At 38.5% G+C, this 18,425-nt stretch overlaps 1 protein-coding gene across 6 annotated transcripts in view; it reads left to right on the top strand.

Moving 5' to 3' along the window:
* NCKAP5 (NCK associated protein 5) overlaps window positions 1-18,425 on the top strand; it is a 990,571-nt gene that overhangs the window by 134,983 nt on the left and 837,163 nt on the right. For all 6 annotated transcript variants that reach the window (XM_063694774.1, XM_063694773.1, XM_063694772.1 and 3 more), the window contains exon 2: window positions 15,669-15,798. In XM_063694774.1, coding sequence (XP_063550844.1) covers window positions 15,730-15,798 — 69 coding nt within the window. In that variant the 5' untranslated portion in view covers window positions 15,669-15,729. The remainder of the gene's footprint in view (window positions 1-15,668; window positions 15,799-18,425) is intronic.

Raw genomic sequence — 18,425 nt, 5'->3', positions numbered from 1 at the left:
TTTTTAAAAACCGAACTAATCTTCAAACATTGAGAGATTTTACATAGATGATCTGGATTTCTGACTCTTGAAAAACTGGAGTTTGGTAAAGTGAACCTTCCTTTCTGCATGGTGGTTTTTAGCTGCAATTGGATGCCAGCTGCCCTTTTTGCATGGGTCCTGTCCAGATGGGCACAGCTCCCAGGGGCGGCTTCACGCGTTTACGTTACCTTCCCAACATATTAGTCATTTGGGTTTGCAATCTCTGACTTACCCCAATTACCCAGCTCTTTATTTTCCCCATAAGGTACTTCTTTAAATGAGTGTGCCCCTAGTGAAATAATTCAGAACTCATTGTCACTATTACCACATTCTTTGATCAAAAGAGCCACAAGCCCTGCTGATTATGTAAGAGAATCAAGTTGAATTGTGCTCCACCTCCCCCAGCCTCTGAAAAATTATGAACCTGCAAGTATTTTGGATCTTAGAAACATTCTTAATGAAGGTGAGCATTGGTTCTTGGGACAATGAAAAATACTAAAATATCATAATAGTCCATGGCCTTTCAGAAGCCACACTTATCTGTACATAAACAGATATTCGGTAAATCTGTGGTATTAAAATTTCATAGTGAAGGGGGTGAAATTAGGGGGAAAAATTAAAGAATTCTGGGTGGCAGGCAGGCAATAAAAATTATATATATACTGAAATAAAGGAAGAACTCAGAAGGACTAATGCCTGGCCTGATATTTTCCTGTCAAATGTAGCTCCTTCTTATGGGAGGAACCCTGAATAAATGTGTAAAGGAAACAGTAATCCAGTCAGGGTAGGGGCACTGGCTTTCATCTAGCACTGCCAGAGCCCATCTGATCCAACTACCCAAATAACCGAGCATTTATTTTCCATAAAAGAGAAAAACAAGAACTTTTAACATGGGTGATGTAAGTATAAATTGCTACAGTACAGTCATTTTTGGGGAGCAATTTGGCACTGCCTTCTCACTCAAACATGTGCACAACCTGTGACCCAAGGATTTCCCCATGTGAGAAAGAATCTTCTGCCTCTGATCCGAGGATGCCAGAACAAGAATGTTCACAACATTACTGTTTGCAATGTGAAAATGGTAAAAAATGTGAGACAACTAATACCCATTCTTTTGGAATTGGGATAAACCGTTTTAAGTCCATTCAATAGGATTTCTAAAGTATTTTAAAATAAACTAGAATTCTCTTATCAGCATGGATAAATCTTGCTGCTATAACATTAAGTGAAAAACAATTACAACTGAATATAGAAAGTAGAATATCATATATACATAAACTAAAACACACATAAAACAGTGTTGTCTATCGTTCTAGGTTTATGCATACACAGTAGAAATATAATTTATGCACAGCAAGAATGCTTTCCTACTACAGGAGAGTGGCTATTGCTGGAGAAAAGGTAGGATAGAATAGGGGAATGGGGCTACAACTACATCTACAGTGCTTTTATTACTTAAAAGAGAGGAAAGATTAAAGCAAATATGGCACAAGATTAATCTTTGTTAAATACAGGGTATTAGGTACATGAATCTCTGTTACTTTATGTACTTTTCAGTATGTTTAACTTTTTAAAAATGAAACATTTTAAAGCACTGTAGAGATTCAAGAATATATAAAAAAAATTCCTCAATTTGGTAATTGGTAGCTACAAAGAAATCAATCCCATTCTTATGGATAAAAACATTACTACTAATTCTACTGAAGTCAGGAGCAAAAGTTTCTGCTAAAAACTTGCTTCCCTGGTCGATGCTCTATGACCAGAAAATGAAACAAGACTTGTAAGTATCGGAGAGGAAAAGCCAAAAACGTTGCAATTTTCTATGTAAAAAAATCCAGTAGAAAAAAATAAGCACATTTAGAACCAGAAAGAGTGCTCAGAAAGTTACCTAAGCAGAAGTTTAAAGTTTATTAATCAATAGGCTTATTTCTGGCACTGCCTATAACCAATTAGAAAAAGTAAGTAGAAAAAAATGTAAATAATTCTCAAGAGTAATAAAACATACTTAGTATCTAAAGAAATTATGCCCAAAGGCTATTGAATTAACTTATTAATTCAATAAATTAATGATTGAAGTAATTTATTAATGCAATAACTTTATTAGTAAATAAGTTATTAATAAAATATTTATTAATTTGGGTCATTGTGCTGTTTACATTCTTTCCTTCTTTCCTTCCTTCCTTCCTCATTCCCTTTCACCATTCCTCCCTTCTTCCTTTTTTTCTTTCAATCTTCACATCCTTTACTGAAGGATGTGAACAACACAGTGACCCAAATTAATTATCTATTGCTGCCCAAAATACCACCCCAATAAGTTGGTTACTTAAAACAACGACTGATTTTCCTCCTGATTCCGTGGGATGACCTCCTGTGTATTTCTTTTGTTGTTCTCACCTAGAATCACTCATCAGCCTCTGTTTATCTCAGGATTTGACTATAGCTGGTGGGTTCACAGTGGCCTTGCCCAGGTATCTGGCAGTTGGTGTGGCTGTCACCTCTCCTCCAGTGGCTGTCACCCTCTTGTGGGCTAGACTGGGCTTCTTCTCAGTATGATAGCCTGAGGGTTCATAGAGAGGGAATGGAAGCTTCAAGATCTCTTAAAGCCTAGTGCTAGAACTCAGCTTCCCTTTTGCCACATTCTATTGGTCAAAAGGTTCATAAGCCCTACCAGATTCAAGGGGTGGAGAAATGAGCACCATCCTTAAGCTAGAAGAGCATAAAAGACACATTTCAAAAGAGAGTTGGGCATCATAGGAAGGGAGGAATTTGTTGCCATTAAACATTCTACTACCCATTTCATGTCGCTGAATGGAAAGACTCAAGAATATAATGATGTAAATTCTCTCCTAAATAATCTGTAAATTTAAATTCAATCCAATTTAATAAAAACCTGTATGGTACTTTTTGTTGGACCTGATGAGCTGATTCTCAAGTTGATCTGGAAGACAAAAATGAACACAAATGGCCAAGAAAAATTCCAAACAGACAACATGGGAAGTCTGGCCTATAAGACATCAAAATTTACTAAAGGCTCATAATTAAAGCAGTGTGATATTGGCACAAGGACAGGTGCATAGATTAGCTTATTTTTTTTTTTACTTGAGGGTCAAGGAAAAGGATTGTGCATATGTTGACTTTTGTTATGATTGGGTGCATTTCAAATCAGTGGGAGGAATACTTTAATCACAGAATCAATGAATTTATATTCTTTTAAAAATAAAGTTAAACCTATGCTTTACATAGGTTTACAAGACAAAATTATCTTCAGATGGTACCATAAGAATATTAGGAAGACATATGGAAAATGGTCTTTTAATTTAGAACGCATAAAGGATTGATGCATTTGACTGCCAAGTAATTATAACATTCTATACCATAACAAAGGAAGAGACAAGAGGTAGACTGGGGGGAAAATATTTGCAATGTGTCTTAATAAGGAGTTAATATTCAAAATGTATTCAGAGCTTAAAAAGGAAGAGCCAATAGGAGAATGAGCAAATAATTTAAGTAGGCAATCCAGAGAAAAATAGTTCAGATAACCACACATAAAACAAAGATGCCCAGCTTCAACAATAATCGTGGATTATAAATTCAGACAATGAAGTCACTTATTTTACCAACAAATTTGTAAAAGCTTTATGATTGGTTCTGTTCAGCTATGATAACTCTGTGGAAAACAGGTAGTCTTACATATTCTTAAATATTTTTGGAAGGCAATTAGTCAATTTCTAACCAAATTTAAAATTTTACACTATAATTCCATCTTTTGAGATCTATGCTTTATAGAGAAACCCACACAGGCACAACAGATACATAGACTTGCTCATGGTGGGATGGTCTAGAATCAGAAAACACAAACAACTATCTAAATTTCTACCCATAAGTTAATAAGCAATTTATTGATAATCTGTTTTATAGTACTATGAAGCTGTAAAAACTGAACTAGGCCCAGGTGTTGAATATATCAGGTGAACAAATGCAGTCATGGAATAATAGATGTCAATGCCACTTATATAGAAAGAGAAAAATCAATATATATGTATATAGGTAAACAAATAGAAAAACTGTTAAAAGCATCTCTGGGGAGAAGAGTAGAAAGACGGAGAGTAAAAGTATACAATTTTCATATTATACTCTCTATATATTTGTTATATCTTTTACAAAGAAGATAAATGCATTTAATATGGTATAAATTTTTTACAAAATAAAAAAAAATTATCTCATAGATTGGCCAAGTTCTACAACATTTCAAAGGCTGTAACTAGGAGGGTATGGGCTGTGGAAACTTTCTCACAAGAGAAAATGTGGAAGAAACTTGAGATTTTTTTCCTTGAGTAAGAGAAAAATTATATTTGCTCCAGGGAACAGAGCTATGGCCAGTGGGTGAAAATCCAAGAGACAAATTGAAACTTTCTAGGCACTCGAGACAGCCAAATGTGAAAGGGGCTCTTCCGAAAGACAATGTGACCCATTTGTCACTGGAAGAGGCAAGAAGAGATGGGCAAGCCCTAGTGAGGCCTGTCTTAGAAGCAGTAACCGTACTGATGGGTAGGTGAAGAGGGGGCCAGGAAGGCATCATTTAAACCTAAGATTCTAGGATTCCAAATGTCCTGAGTGAAGGGTAACACAAGAATCATGGGGCAAAACCTAAGCCATAGTTGTCTTGGATTCTGCAAAGAACTAAGTCATCATAAGAACTGGCTGGCTGTGCATAGCTTTATAAGAAAATGCTTGGAATTCGCTATTACATGTACATAGATAAGTTCTCTGTTTTAAGTTTCAGATCCTTTGCTATTGAAGTACAACCCACAGGCCAGAAGCATCAGCTTGTTAGAAATGCAGACTCTCAGGCTCTTCTGTAGCCCTAGTATATCAGAATCTGTATTTTAACAAGATCTGCCAGTGATTCCCATGCATGCATTTGAGAAGCACTGGTCTGTCCAAATATCCATAGAACTCCTTTTATTCCTGAGCCTTCAAAGCCTGAATAAAAAGAAACAACCTACACATGGAAAAAAAAAAAAAAGGCCCAGTAACTGAAGTTTTGATTTTTATTGCTCAAAACTAGGTGGAAATTCTAAGCAGAAGAAAAGAAATGACTATATGTGTGTGTATATACACATGTATGTATTTATGTGTATATGTATGCATAGTATAAATATATATATGTCTGTATACACACATATATGTGTGTGTAAAACCTAACTCTACTTTCTAGCTATCCATTTTAGTGGGTGGTCATTGACTAGTTTACCGTCTTTTTTTTGTTTGTTTGTTTTGTTTTTTGAGACAGGGACTTACTGTCACCCAGGCTGGAGTGCACTGGCATTATTACAGCTCATTGTAGCCTCAACCTCTCAGGCTTAAGCAGTCCTCCTGCCTCAGCCTTTCAAGTAGCTGAGACTACAAGCACGTGCCACCACATCTGGCTAGTTTTTTATTTTTCCTACAGATGGGGGTCTCACTATGTTGCCCAAACTGGTCTTGAAATTCTGAGCTCAAGTGATCCTCCCACCTTGACCTCCCAAAGTGCTGGAATTACAGGTATGAACCACCGAGCCTGGCCTTGTTTTGCCTTTTTGAGGGAGTTTAGCCTGCTGCCCTCTCAACAAATGAATATCAGTCTCAATTTAATTAAACATTGAGTAGAAAAAGATAAACATCTTAGAGATTTTTCTCATACATTTCATTTTGGCAGCCGTTATTACTTAGGAAATCTTTAATGTCATTCTATATTTTCTGGTTCATTAAAAATTCTTCCTATTGTTTTCAGTATGTTAATTGGTTTTAAAGTTTAATCTCTTAATCTTGATTTGGCTTTTAGCATTTCACATCAGCATTATTTTGGGGGGTGGGTGTGTGGAGGGAGATTACTATACATGAAGAATGAATAACCTCTTAAAGTGAAAAAAAAGCTCCTAGGTAATTGGAAATATTCTAATTACCAGCTAGGGCCTTAGCAAAAATGTACTGGCTTCCAATTTATTGTACTGCATTCATTTCCTGAGTCATTTTGGTGTTTCACTTGTGCATAAAGACATTCAATGGAGAATAATGAATTCTGCAATGTGTGGGGACATCATAGTTAAACCTTTTGCTGGATTTTCAAAAAACATCCCTTTTCATAAACAGTTTTCTTAACAAGTTGTGTTGTCTCTCAGCAGGCTTTGCAGAGTTTAGAGCATATTCTACCCAACTGGCCCCAGATGGAAAATACTGTCTTGAAATTGGATGGCTTTTTAAGTGTAGCTCTCCACAGCCTGCTCAAAGAAAAAAAAAAGTAAGCTTGAACAGAATGCATTTAGTAGCATCGTCTATAATTCCCCCAGCATCCCACATATTTGGATGTTTTTGCTTTTGGCAGTGGAATTTTTCTAATTTAATTAACTCATTAATGTTAGCAGATGACACAGTGTGAAAATTCTTTTCCCTAGCCACTTATCTAAATATTCTTCCAATCCACTGGGGTTATGTGTACACTTTATTTCTTTATTTATAAAATGTATTTATCTGTTTTGTTTCTATACCGACCTTCCCTTTAAGAGTTCACAGGCAACATGTAGACGTTTTATGTAATGTATTATAAATCTTTCTTAAGGCAATAAATGGAGAAGAGTCAGAGGAAAGAAAGAAAGAGTGGTGGTGCAGGGGGAGATCTTTACAAAGGAAGAGTGGGAGAGAAGGAACAGATGGTTTGAGAAGAGCAGCCAGAGCTAAAACGCTTACCCTGGTCTAAGCCCATGCAATTCTGTTTCTTCATTCTTAGTTCATACGTTGAAGATGTAGCAATAGTTTGTGTCTGGAAATCAGCTGGCAACACCAGGAATGACAATAAAGGCAAGTCCTCCAGGGTTAGCTCAATAAAAAGTGAATCCTCCTTGCTCAAATCATGTACTCGTTCATTTGTTCATTCACATGTTTATTTTACCTTGCATTTTACTAATCAATATATAAATCTCCCTCTTAGATTTTAGGTCTCCTTGAAATTTGAGGACATGTATTCCCTCCCTCCCTCCCTCCCTCCTTTCCTTCCTTCCTTCCTTCCTTCCTTCCTTCCTTCCTTCCTTTCTTCCTTCCTTCCTCATTCCCTTTCTCTGTTCCTCCCTTCTTCTTTTGTTTTTCTTTCAATCTTCAGGGCCTAACACAGGGCCTGGGACAAAATAGGTATAGAATATATATTACTTAATTTTGAATGAATGGAACTCTTTTGAGTGATTATACCAACAGAGTATCTACTCCGGTATTTTAAAACAGGAATCATTTTAATCCCCAGAGTTACCTTGTTAAGGGGATTGTTATTATTATCTTAATTTTATCAGTGAGGAAACTAGAGCAAAGAAATGTGAAATAAGTTGCTCAAGGTCACAGAACTTGTAAGTGGCAGTTGGAGAATGTGAACTCAGGCCTGTCCAGGATGCTGCTACCCAAGATGATGGTGACATGGGACAGCTGGCTTGATGAAGCCTCAAGAAGTGATGAGGAAACTTCTTTGTGTCCCCACTGAGAGTGAGACATAATCCCCAGTTTCTGCAGCAAATGAATAAATATTGGTATTAGAAGGGTTGACGCTGAATTATATACTTAAAAGGGTGGATTATATGATATACGAATTATATCTCAATAATTTGTTTTAATAGTGAGAGAAATTACTGAATATTGGAAGTTTTCTCTGACCTCTCTTCTCTGACCTCTCTTCCTAAGAAACTTAGTTCAGATTCATAGCAATTTTTTTACTGCTCCAGTTCACTGAGCTGCATGTTGAAAAACAGACAAGATTTCCAGACCCAGACTTTGTGCAGCTCCCTGAGTTCTCTGTCTTGACCATAGCCATTTATCTGAGGAGGGGCCCATGGGAAAGTGATTCTTAGGGGCCTGTCTGGCATTGAAACCATCAACCGGAAGCTACTGAATATTATTAGTGAGACGTTTAGTGAGCATGAATGTAGGAAACAATTTTTTAAAACCAATTTTCAACATCATGCAGAATTTTCCTCCACTTGAAAGAAAAGGGTTGTTGTCATGTCTCTCTGAGACTATTTCCAGCCACTAATTTATCTGGCAAGGATGAATACCACATTTGGGAAATTTGTTAGCATTTAATCTTCTTCTAAATCAGTTTCAGGGGGCTGGTAGGATTTAAAAAAATGTTTATGGTTGAAAATTACATCATTTGGCATGTTTTTATAATCATATTCAAAATGGACACGACACTTTTCTGTGTGGGGGTGGTTTTGTTGTCAGAGTGCATGTGAATATACACACACATGCACACATACACTCATATACTCATGCGCATGTACACACATGCTCATACACACGTGAACACACATGCACAGATGCAGACTCAACACATACACACATACACATAAGCATGCACAAACACACCCTTACCCATTTATACCACAAATAGCTGTATCAATAGGAGAAAGTTATTGAGCTGATATATCTTCCAAAATGAGACTGCTGTATGTACGTGTTTAAAGCATACAGAAAGCCAGTGCTTTCCTTTCTATGGACTTAATAAATCAGAATAAAAAGATTTCAATACAAAGAGGACTGGAGTTTCAAACATTCTATTTGGTAGCACTTTGAAAAGAGAGCTAGGTGCACATGGAGAGCAGTGGGAAGAAAGGAGGTGATGGGTTTGGGGGCATCTGAGTCATGGTTTTCTGCAACATTGAGCTTGCCATTTGAAGTTCTTTCCCTGAAACTCTACGTGAAGACCTCACTCTGAGATTTTATGATATATGTACATTAACTTGGAATCTAGATTTAATATTTTTACCTTTAGTCAACAATGTTTTCTGAATGAAAAGAAGGATCAGCTTAAGCAGCTTAATTTTGAATGAGCCTGAGAGTGGAGATACGGATAAAGGTATTTATCCAAATTGTTTGTATCTAACATTTCTTTTCTTTGGGGTCAGGGTTTGCAGATTAAAAATTGTTGGGTATGGTGGCTAAGGAAAGGTAGTTGCTGCCACCAACAATCATGTGTCCCTCAGCCTTTGAGAAAAGGATGGAGATCAAGAAAAGACTGACATCTTCACCTTCCTAAACTGGTGCTCCATTGACTGCACCTTGGAAATACTGAAGAATCTTAAAATAATAATGTTTGGTTCCCACCCCCAGAGATCTTGATTTATTCCATCTAGGGATGGGCCTTAATGACTCTCCAGGTGACTCCATCTAACATGCAGCAAAGCTTGACAGCCACTGCTCTTAACTGATGGTTGCCAACCCTGGCTGTTTTTACTCTGATCCCTGCAGCCTGCACCCCAGAGATTCAAGTGATCTGGTGGGACCTAGGCATTGATATTTTTTTTAACAGTTCCCCAGGTTATTCTAAGGTGCAACCAGGGTGAAAACCCATGGAGCTGCCTTGTCAACGACAGGAAACTTACTGTGTTTATTATTTGTCCTTGATGTGCTCTACTCTGCAGTTATTCTTTGCATGCCTACCATGGGAGCTGGTGCGTTGGATGCTGCAGGGAATATAACAATGAATTTGACACAGTCTCTGTTCTCGGGATGTTTATGAGGCTGCAAAAAATTATATTTTGCATTGTTTGTTGCTTAATGAAGCTGACCGGAAAACATCTTGAATTTAGATGTGGAAAAGCTTGCTGGTGCATTATCTCATTGAAACCTCACAATGACCTGGTGAGAAAGGCATAAAAAATGTAAACTCGCAGAAGTTAGGAATCTACTCAAATTTACATGGCAAAGAAAGCTAGGAACCAAATCTTCTAATGCCTAAGCAGGAGAGCCCTTTTGGCGTTACTATTTTTCTGCATTTCTTCTGGCAATACCATTAATATATGAAAGCAGGGATGGGAAGTGGCAGAATCAGAAAGGCAGAAATTGAGATGGAGAAAGTGGTGTCTAGATCAGGTGTGTGTGTCTGAGTGAGTGAGTATGTGTGTGTGTGTGTGTGTGACTGTGTGTATGTGAGGGGATATGCCTTTGAGATTTTATTCAATGGTGCGGTTTTGTTACTCTCTTGAAAATTATACAGCCTGTTAACGAAGTATATCAGAAAATAGAATTTACTGACATCTTTAGAAAGATTAAAAATCTGTCTAGCATGAAAAGGCCATTACTAACTGTGAGAAAAAATTGAAAAAAAAAGAGTTATTAAGGCCAACTTACATTTCTACAGATACTGAGTAGAAGTAGTTTCACTAGCTAGAGATGAGTGTATGTGAGGGGGAAGGGAAGATTAGTATCAATAACTATCAGTCAATAAAAGGATGCTTAATTTCCTGTCTTCTTTCAACTCCATGACCGTTTTCTTCCCCATGGAGGGAAGGAGAGGCCTCCAACCCATTGCTCTGAGGAATATATGTATTCTTTTATAACCAGAGATGTTGGAAGACATAGAAAAGACATTAACACTACTCGGTTATGGCTCTTTGTAGGTGCAGGTAAATAGATTTTAGGTTGATGACATTTCAAAATCATGACAAAATGTTTTCTTTGAGGCTTGGGTGTATCCGAATATGCTTGGCTAAAAAGCAACCTCACTCTTGTAAATGTGTCTAGTATTACTTTGCTAAACAAAATTGTATTTTTGCCCTGCTCTTTATATGTTCACGAAGACAGCTGTGAATGTTCATTCATTTATTTATGCAAACAACAAATGTTCTTCATGTGCTATGCATTAGGTGTTATACTACCTAGGGGAACACAGAACATAAAATGCTGTCTCTGTCCTCTAGAGGCTTAATGTTTATTAGAAAATAATTCCAGACTATTATTTCAGAAGACTCACAATAACAAATCCAGGTATTTCCCAAGGAAGGCTTGCTGCCTGTCCAAAGGCATCTCCATGGGGTGCACATCAAACATTGTCAGGCCTAGAAAAAGGAAATTACTGTAGATGTTTCAAGCAAAAAGGGATTTAAAGCAAGGAATTTTTATGATGGTGTTGAAAGGGCTGGAGGAGCCAGAGGGATAAGGTGGCAGTACTCACAGACTGGGGCATTGCTGGTGCCCTTTCTTAGCTGACCTATTGGAGGAATCACAGAAGTTGCTGGAGCCTGCAGTCACCTGCTGTTGATGCTGTTCTGCTAGAGCTGGAAGCAGAATGGCTTCTTCTTTCCCATTGCCTTCTAATCTCCTCTCACTGCCTCCCATTAGCAGAATTCAACATTAACACACTGACCAAGAAGTCTTGATCATGTTTGCATCTGTACATGCACAATACAGAGAAGAGTACAGCAGGGCAAGGTGAGGTGGGAAGGGGGCAGTAAGATCCAACAGTCACATAACAAGCAGAGAGGTGTGGAGTCTGGAGGTAGCCACCATAACCCCCACTACTCGGAGGTTTCCCTTAGTTTTTTACACTTAGGAATTTGATTAATAGAACACTCAGATGTGATTTGAAACCTGACTGAAAATAACTGTTATGGACTGAACCATGTCTCCTGCAAATTTCATATGTTGAACCCCTAACTCCCAATGTGACTGTATTTGGAGACAGGGCATTTAAGGAGGTAATTAAGGTTAAATTAGGTCATAAGTGTGGGGCTTTAACGTGCTACAACTGGTGTCCTTAAAGGAAGAGACATGGGGATGTGCACACACAAAGCAAAGGCCATGTGAGGACATAGTGAGAAGATGTCCATCTGCAAGACAAGGAGAGAGGCCTCACCAGAAACCAACTCTGCTAGCACTTGATCTTGGACTTGTAGCCTCCAGAACTATGAGAAAATAAACGTCTGTTGTGTAATCCGCTCAGTCTGTGTTATTCTGTTATGACAGCCCAAGCTGACTAATATGCTAACCAAATACGTAAATAATAAATATAAAGAGTAAGATGTCAAACTGTCATTTTTAGTTTGCACTAGAAATGTAGTTTTTCAAAAGATTGTCTACTTATATTTGCTGGTCAGCACATTCTTCTTCTATAAGTGATACTGCATAGGAATCAAATAAAATTGGAAGGTTACTTGATGACACTAGTCTCTGAATTAGTTGAGTTAGATGGATGGTACAAATGGCCCAGGTAATCCCAGGCATCTTTAGGGTATGATATACGCATTTCCCCCCTGGATCTGCAGTCTCTGCTGGATGTATGTAGTCTTTTCCCAATAGTGCGATCAATGGAATGTTTCAGCCTTTCTGATATTTTCATTGTTAATCAGGTTCCTTTTCATATTGCTGCCTCCTGGTTGCCATTTTGTTTCTTTTAGATAGTCTTCCTTTGATCCACTTGGATAAATTTACTCTGACCCTTTCCATGATTGTTTTATGGTCTAACTCACAAATTTTCACCTTCTTGGAGTGGGGCCAGTACGTGTAGTTAGGCTGGGAATTGGCTAGGATACACTGCTCTAATTGTACCGCTTGTTGCCATTGTCAGCCCTGATTGGACTGTACCTTTATGATTGGCCAACCCTTATGTCATATTGTTGCTAAATCATTTGAATATCATATCTGCCTATATTATTGGTACCATTAATATGAAAAGAAATGGACCAAATCCATTTGGAAAGCTGTTAAATCAGCTTTCCACATAGGCAGATTGGACTATTTGAGAACTATCAAAAGGATCCCCATTTCCCAAAATAACAGCCTCATCTGCCTATGAAGGAGCATAAAGTTCAGTAGCTAGAGTTGCTTTTAATGAGTTTAATCATATTTGCCAGAAGGGATGATCAATATATCTAATATTTAAGTCTTACCTACATGTATCTGTCCCCAGCCTAACTATTTCAATGGCTTGTCTCATTAATCATCAGAAAACCCTACTATGAAGAAGGTCCTATTATCAATGCTGTCATATAGAGTAAGCAGTGGAAGCTTAAATAGGTTAAATAATTTGTTGAATGTTACCTGCTAGTATGGAGTAAGGTAGGGAATTTAAAACCTAAGATTAACCTTTGTGTTTAGAATAAGAGCTGAGAGAGATACATTAGCCTACAAGCCTCTGTAGTTTTTGCCTATAACTCAGGACTTTTTTCACACATTCTCTTCCTGGCTATTTTCTTCCTAAGAAATGGGTCCTCTCTCTCTTTTTATTTTTATTTTTATATTTTGAGATGGAGTCTTGCTCTGTAGCCAGCCAGGCTGGAGTGCAGTGGTGCAATCTTGGCTCACCGCAACCTCCGCCTCCTAGGTTCAAGCAATTCTCCTGCCTCAGCCTCCTGAGTAGCTGGGACTACAGGTGCTCACCACCATGCCCAGCTAATTTTTTTTTTATTTTTAGTAGAGATGGGGTTTCACCATGTTGGCCAGGATGGTCTCGATCTCTTGACTTCGTGATCCACCTGCCTCAGTCTCCCAAAGTGCTGGGATGACAGGTGTGAGCCACCGCGCCCGGCCGCTTGGCACTTTTGCACCACCTGCTGGAGGTTATTTCCTTCATACTGTACCTACCACAGTTTAGAGCTGTTTGTTTGCTTGTTTTCTATATGCCTCACTAAAATATGAGTTCCACAAAGGCAGGGACTTTGTTTTTCTTGTACATGACTGTGTCACTAACATGTAAGGATTGTTTTCCATACAGTATTCCTAGGGTATTCCTACTGTCTTCTGTACAGTAGGCACTCAATGCATATGTGCTAAAGGCCAAAGCACAATCTATTATGAGCTATCAAACTCCCATGCTCTTTGGGATCAAGACTTAGGAGGGTGTGTTTTTGGTGGAGAGGGAAATATGAGGGTCAGAGTAGTCTCTAGCTGGTTCATCACTGCAGAGGGTGTTCTGAACGACCAGTGTTTACAGTCACTGAGACTGGGGGAGAGGGAGAATGCTACAAAGTAGGCAGGAACAGCTGAAAGTAGAAAAGGCAGCCTCCCAAACAAATTTCAGTTGACTAGTGGTCATGCCTATAGCAGTATACAGAACGAACTTCTTTTCTGAAAAATACTGCCTAGAATTTTAGAAAATGATATTGAAAACTTTGGATTTTATCCTAAATTCTGATTGAACTCTTAAGAGTTTCTGAGTGGACCAGTGATGTATTAAAAATTAGTGTTCTTGAAAGTAAGAGATAAAATGACTAAGATGGAGGAGGAAGCCTAAGCTGGAACATGAGCCCATCAGTTTCTCATGCTTGACTATAGTTTGGGCATTCCCCATCTCAGGCACCACTGTCTCAACCCTCTTGATGAGGAAAACCAAGAGAGACAGCCCACATCCTGTGGGCCATGAAATCCTGCCTGTTTGATCCATGTCAGGCTTGGAGCCATTGAGAGTTGTGGAACATATTTCTTTCCAATTATATTAAAAAATTAATTGGTATAGCATTGTATTTCATCTCTTCTGCATCAGCAGTACAATGGCTATGTTTATTTACAAGGATTATGAGCAATTTCTATATCTCAAAGCACCTTCTGAATCATCAAGGATATATTGAATTATATTGACTCATATTTCAGGTTAACTGTTTTTAAATGTAATCTGTGGGTAATTATAACTTACATATGAGTTGTAATTTATGGCATCCAAATCATATTCCCATACATCATTTGATTGCTATCATCATGTTTTGTAGTTGAGAAAAATGAGTTTCCGAGAGGTTAAATGACTTGTCCAAGGTCACTTGGCTAGTGGATAAGAAATCCTGGACTGGGCCAGGCGCGGTGGCTCACGCCTGTAATCCCAGTACTTTGGGAGGCCAAGGCAGGCAGATCATGAGCTCAGGAGATCGAGACCATCCTGGCTAACACGGTGAAACCCTGTCTCTACTAAAAATACAAAAAATCAGCCTGGCATGGTGGCGGGCGCCTGTAGTCCCAGCTACTCGGGAGGCTGAGGCAGAAGAATGGCGTGAACCAGGGAGGCGGAGCTTGCAGTGAGCCGAGATCGTGCCACTGCACTCCAGCCTGGGTGACAGAGCAAGACTCCATCCCAAAAAAAAAAAAAAAAAAAAAAAAAAAAAAATCCTCGACTGTAACCCATTTCTTTTATTTCAAGCCTTTTACGTCTTTGTGAAAATTGGAAGCTAGCACTTAACATATATGATGAATCCTTATTAACCAGAATACTTAATCATTCTAGAAAAAGCAATCTCAGTGGAGTTCAGGGATGAACTATATCTAATATGGTAAAAATACAGTGGGTTCTATAAATACTCATTGACAGTAGTGACATCACCCACCATTCATTTTGAATCAATCTATCCCCAAAGGAATGTATCTTACAATGTTCCTCAAATATTTTTAAATTACATATTTTTTAAATTAAACAATGTTCATGTTTCAGTTTCCCTTCATTGGGCCTTGAGCTCAATAACTCTTGGTTATAGAGCGTGGTTTTGTCGGTTTGATCTCATGGAATTTGCAGACAGCATCTATGTGCACAGTAACAGAATGATTCTGGCTGATAGAGAGAGGACGGGTGTGGAGCAAGTGTGGCATGAAACGGACTGTTTGCTTTTTTCTACAGTCTGCTGATTCAACCTGCAAACCCATTCCCCAACTCCATTAGCAAAACCTATAAAAACACAGGGGCCGCCATAAAGACAACTCTGACATTTGTAACACGGAGTGGTCTTTTGAGTAGAGAGAGCCTAGTTCTATACTTATTATTTGGGACTGGGTATTTTTCGACTTCAATGCTTGTTTCTGGTTAGAGAGTTAAAAACAAAGGTCTAAACACTGTGTACTTGGATAGTAAAACACATGTTCACTCTTTTCAGTGACCCTGGAAACAGACAGGGGATTCTTATAAGTCACAAAAGAAAATAAATAACTTCATCCATGGAGGGAAAGAGACAGCTCGAGAAAAGAGACTTTGGAAAAAGGCTGTCTCTAGACAGCAGTCTTGTGGTAAGTACTAAATATTCATTTACCACTCTATATGTTTTGGCTTTGAATGCATTATTCTTTGACTGTTATTTCCTGAATGCTGTGCTTTTGAAACCTCTCTTCCAGTTACACCATTAGCAACATCCCTTGAGATTTTGTTTCATTTATTTTTTACAAACTCAAAAGCCAGCAAATTATTGGAATGTTTGTATAGTGTCTTAATAGGCAAATGTCATAATCTGTCAACATTATATATAATTATATTAATTCCAACTGATGTAGACTTCAGCCTATACAAAAACACTGCTGTATAGCTGATGCCAAATGCTAAGCCTACGTATAGTTGTTCCATCCCCGATTTATCTTAACCTTGGGGGTAAGTTGAACAAGAATTCAATACAGGTTCAAATATTGAAGAGCAGAGGAAGTCTTGGAGACCTTCTTAGGTATGTGCATTAGTTCAGTAGTCTGTAAACTAACTTTCTGAGAGTTTTGATGCTGATGAACATTATTCTTAACAACCTGGTTGGGTTTGCTATCAGGTGTGAGAATCTGCTTAGTCCAGTGAAACAGACTAATTCACTTTAGACTAAGTCTGATGGTTGGCTATTCTTCTGCAGTCTCTGGGCCAACATGTGTGGGTCACATTTTCTGTTACGCAATGCGTGTGAACAGAGCAAGGAATCAAATCAAGCAAACTTGAAATAGAAAGCAAACTTTCTGAAATAGAGATTTAGCTTGGTTCCTTGTGCACATTTTATAGGGATGTGCTTTATTCACTTGTATAAGCTCAGCACCTGTCCTGGAGTCTAGCAGAGTGGGGGTTCAATGAACTATTTGTTGGTTTGATTTATCCGTTATACCTTTCAAACTTTGCAGCTGTAGGTCTTGCTCTGTCATGGACAGATTAGTTATTTACTTCTTAGCGGCTGAGGCTCTGCCTCACAAATTGTTCATAGATGTGAGTTTCTGGGACTTGAGAAGAAGATTGTGTTAAGCATTTATGTCAACTTCTTCTCTCCTTAGTCAGAATCAACGTCTGTATCTATTTGGTCTGTGCATTGACCAGCATACCTGTAGAGGCCAACTTTGGTGTATTTTAGGTTCTCCTCTCTATAGACCTGACCCCATCTCACCTCCTATGTCTTGCTAACTCCAGGTTGAACGTGGTGACATTGGTGTGTGAGTGTGTCTGGGTGTCTGTGTGTGTGTCTCTGTGTGTGTGTCTCTGTGTGTATATGTGTGTGTATTCCCTTTTCAACTTCTGGGGAAACTTGGGATAAAGAGATAATTTCTCAGCCTCTCCTTTGCAGAAGAAAAACACTTTTTACATATCAGCATGCCAATAGGGTCTGTCTTAGGCCTAGGCTAAGGACAGAGACAGCCGTAGGGTATGATGTGAGCAGCTCAAGAAAGATTCTCTTAACCCAGAAATATAATCGGTATTGGTTGGTCCCCAAAGCCGTAGATTTCTGCCTCAGATCTCAAGTTTTATGCAAATACCCTATAAAGTTAAACATAATAAGCTATTGTCTTTTAATAATTCATAGTAGCACTCATTAATAAATGGCCTTGGATCACTGCCAAATGTCAACCAGATGAGCAGAATTTTGTTGTGGGAATTGGTAAAACAGAAGAATGCAGAGTCCAGAGAACTGGGAAGGCAGGGATAGGGCAGGACAAAACAGGGCAGGGGGACGTGAGTAACCCCGAATGGGGATCTTAGGTACTTGCAGATCGGAAAAAGGGAAACAGTGTCAATGCTCATATTTAAATTTTACCTAAAGATAGCTTGAAAATGGGCATAAGTAAAATCCTGTCACATTACCAGTCTAGCTGAAAACCCTAAATTGAGCTTGCATTCTTTCTGGCATATGGCTGTACCCTGAAACTTGTTGAGGGCTGCAAATATGTTTCTTGACTTGCTGGCATAGAAGAACGCTGTGAAAATGAGAACTTGTTTGGCACCACCTGAGAAACTTAATCCTGTTAAGTCTCCCTGTATCATGCTTAGGAGAGCTTTTACACTAGTGAAATCTTTTCCTTGTTTCCTAGAGGCAGACTGTGTTACATCTGCATGCCCAGATTGGGAAAATTCTGAAAAAGGACGTCCTTTCCTATCACAGTGTGTAGGGGGGTGCTTAAATGCTATTCAACATTATAGCACTTAGGCCAAGTTACTACAGCTTTGCCCCCGGTTATAGTATTATGTTCTCTTCTTCAAATAAGATGCTACTTCTGGGAGAACAGCAGCTAGAGTATTCTTTTTGAGTTGATTCTTTGGGAATGGGAACCATTGAAAGCACCTTGAATGAATTCCAAGTATCAGAAAGAAAGCTAGACCAGGGATGAGATCAAAGATGCCTGGCCTGTGAGGGATCTGAACTCAAGATGTTGCCCTCTTCTTCAGCTTTATGCTGAAGCCACACAAATTACTAGGCAAGAAGCAGGTAGGGAAGATTCTAGATAAGGGCTGCTGTGAAATATAAGAAAACAACAAGAACAACAAACCTGGCATTACAGTACAGTTTTCATTCCCAATGCATGCTTTTTATTTTATTTTTTGAATCTAGAATGCTAAAGTGAACGGTTATCTCGTCTCCTCACTTTGCAGACTTCTTAAGGCCCAGAGAGGTTATCTGCTCTTC

Source organism: Gorilla gorilla, chromosome 11, assembly GCF_029281585.2.
Source record: "Gorilla gorilla gorilla isolate KB3781 chromosome 11, NHGRI_mGorGor1-v2.1_pri, whole genome shotgun sequence".
NCBI lineage: Eukaryota > Metazoa > Chordata > Mammalia > Primates > Hominidae > Gorilla > Gorilla gorilla.
This window is presented reverse-complemented; position numbering and strand designations above follow the sequence as displayed.